Here is a 3031-nt window from a genome sequence, read left to right on the forward strand (position 1 = left end):
TCCTCCAATAGGTAACTAATAACCAGATTAAATATTAACTAGTTAAATAAATGTATCGATACATGGTTAAAGTTCTCCTGTCAATCATCTATTCATTCATTCAATGTTAATTCACCGCGTTTAAAAAAAAAAAAAAAAAAAAAACAACGGCGGGAACACATTTAAAGCGGTCATAAATATTTAAAACCCAGTTTCCGGTTCCGGGATTCATTTTGTTCGAGGTTGAGTCAAAGAGTACAACTTGCTTCCGTCTTTGCCAACCCGCTTGACACATGCGCAGTAGAGCGAAGAAGCCATCATGGGGGGGGTTTGCTTCCCGCCCCTCTCTTCCCGCCGCTTCAACGTCTCATTGGACAATACCGTCTTACTACGCATGTGCAGAGGAGAATCCAGGAAGTCGGTTAGAAAAACAAACCTTCGGCGGGTTGTTGTTCGGGATGAACCGGAAGTTTTGCTGCGGAGCTGAAATGGAGGAATAATTTTTAATTTTTTTTAAAAAAAAAACGTTTTTATTGAAGCAAAAGTTTTAAAAAAAAGATGTCGTTGTTTACGTTAGCGGCTAACGTGTAGCACTCCTGCTAACAGAGTCAGAACGGACTGGTGACGGTGAGAGAAAGATGTGAGCGAAAAAACACTATAAACCGTACGAAATGTCGACAAATGATAGATATGAACGTTGAATGTAAGATGTCGTTGTCGTTGTTTACGTTAGCGGCTAACGTAAAGATGTCGTTGTTTACGTTAGCGGCTAACGTGTAGCACTCCTGCTAACAGAGTCAGAACGGACTGGTGACGGTGAGAGAAAGATGTGAGCGAAAAAACACTATAAACCGTACGAAATGTCGACAAATGATAGATATGAACGTTGAATGAACGTTGACGTCACTCCTCTTCAACGTAATGTCCTTAAAAAAACACCGTAAAAACACCGTAAAGTTGAATTTATTCTGAATAAACAACGCTTCAAACGGACTTTTCACGTGTTAAAACACGTTGTTAAAAACACTTACGAATACGAAACGGAACAACGAAAACGTAAAGTAGGTTCTTTAAATGATCGAAATCAGGTCGCGGTGTCTGACAAAAGATATTAGGGTACAGAAATAATGCCTCCCGTGGCCGCAAGATGGCAGTGCAACCCAACACAGTGAGCACTCGGACGTCGTTCTGTTCTTAGATCTAATCTGTAAAACGGAATTGATGACCATATAAGGATTGACTCACATTTTGCCATACGGTCACATGTATTTAATCAACATATATATATATATATATATTTAATATTACAAATGTATGTGGATCATTTTTAGTCACACTCATTTACATTCACAGATGGCGTTCTCCGAGGCCGCGTTCCACTTCCTGGTTTCCGTGAAACATCAAAGACTTGGACTTCAAAGCTCGTCGGTCTCACGCGTCCTCCGATGTTGGACTTTCCTCTGAACTGACTGAATACGTCCCCCCGTTGGAGGTGAGTCGCGTCCGTCGTTAATATATATTTGCACTTTATTTCAATACAAAAAAAATAAATAAATAAATAAAAAAGGTAAGCGTTTATCGTAACGTTGAAAAACAAAAAACAAAAACACATGTTAGCTACAGGTAAACGTTAGCGTAGAAAAGGCCGTAAGAAAAAAAATGTCAATAAAATGGAAGTACATCCTGGTCCCGTATCTCCTTCGTCGGTTTGTTGATTTTTTTTTTTTTTTGTTGTATCACCAATTCCCAGTCAAATATTCCTGTAACACCTGTAATCCAACAGGGGGCGGAAGAGGGTCGGGGGAGGTGTGGGGGCAGCACCCCCGCACATGGCAACACAGAGATATTTCTGTCAAAATTGGAACAAAAAAAAAAGTGTTAAAATGGCGACCTCCAGTGGCCCTGCGGTGGTACTGCACCGGGGTCATTACATTTTGACGTCCTCTCTTGTTGACAGGTAGATATAAATTTAATTTTTTTTTTTTTTTGTCCTGGTGAAATCAAAGTGACCCCCCCGAACCAGTCAGCGAGCCCTAGGTTGAGAACCAGCTGCGGGACTAGTTTGTTGACGTCACATGGTTTACCTGACACCTGGTACCGCCGACCCCTCAGACCGGAGGCTTGGTCAGTCCCACGGACAGACCGACGACCAGTGCGACGACGGCGACGAGGATCAGCAGCGCGAAGGCCAGGATGATGTACTTCTGTTTGAACAGAGAGGGCGCTGTTTTACCCGCACCTGGTCACACCAGGAACTGAAAAGACGCGAGGACCTGGACCAGGACCAGGACGGAGCCCTTACCCGTCTGGACTTCTTCTGGTACCGTACGGCCTTCTTGGTCTCCTCCTTGGCGCGGACGATGTACTCGGCGGCGTTGGAGACGTTCGTCTCGATGTTGTTGACCATGTCGCCCTGCGGAGAATCGGAAACTCTTCAGAGAGGCTAGTCTGTGGTTTTGAAACGGAAACGGCCCATTCTGGCCTGCAGGTGGCGCTAGGTATTGAACATCCTAAAAGCGTCTCCACAAAAATGTCCTCAAACCAAACCTGAGTGAGAGACAAAACGGACACCCTCAGGTGGCGCAATAGCTTAACGCTCCACCAGGGGGCGCTCCTCTCACCTGCGTCTCCACCAGCATGGCCATGTCCATGAACATGGCGTGAAGCTCTCGGATACTGGTCTCCAGACGGATGATGTCCTGGTGACGGGACTCGATCTCGTCCACCGCCTGACGTGTGATGAGGGAGTCGGAAATGATCTGAGGGAGAAAGAAAAAAAAAAATTTTTTTTTTTTTTTTTTGGGTGGTTTTTGACAAAGACGGCGCCACCTGGTGGCGCGGAGGAGAACGACAGCAATGCTCACGTCAGACGTGAAAATGGTCGGGTTCCCGCTCTCCAACATGGCCTCCAGCTCCTCGTCAGTCGTCACTCGTCCAGCTGGACCGGAACATAGAGTTTGTCAGTGACCAGAACCAAACCAGAACCAGTCCCTGGTCCACATGTGGACCACGTGGACCATGTGGCCCACAGCTTGAGGTAGCGCTGTTGTCA

General features: G+C 45.5%; 1 protein-coding gene across 2 annotated transcripts in view; it reads right to left on the reverse strand.

Moving 5' to 3' along the window:
- Positions 1–1694: 1694 nt before the first annotated feature.
- stx2b (syntaxin 2b) overlaps positions 1695–3031 on the reverse strand; it is a 3448-nt gene continuing 2111 nt past the window's right edge. The window contains exons 4-8 of one of the 2 annotated variants that reach the window (XM_017030919.2): positions 2844–2917; positions 2601–2738; positions 2282–2392; positions 2064–2183; positions 1695–1828 (exon numbers count right to left, since the gene is read on the reverse strand). In XM_017030919.2, the coding sequence (XP_016886408.1) occupies positions 2088–2183; positions 2282–2392; positions 2601–2738; positions 2844–2917 (419 nt within the window). In that variant the 3' untranslated portion in view covers positions 1695–1828; positions 2064–2087. Of the gene's footprint in view, positions 2184–2281; positions 2393–2600; positions 2739–2843; positions 2918–3031 lie in introns of both variants that reach the window. The other variant, XM_008337527.3, reaches the window with a different exon arrangement.

Source organism: Cynoglossus semilaevis, unplaced genomic scaffold (genome assembly GCF_000523025.1).
Source record: "Cynoglossus semilaevis isolate Cse_v1.0 unplaced genomic scaffold, Cse_v1.0 scaffold282, whole genome shotgun sequence".
Lineage (NCBI taxonomy): Eukaryota > Metazoa > Chordata > Actinopteri > Pleuronectiformes > Cynoglossidae > Cynoglossus > Cynoglossus semilaevis.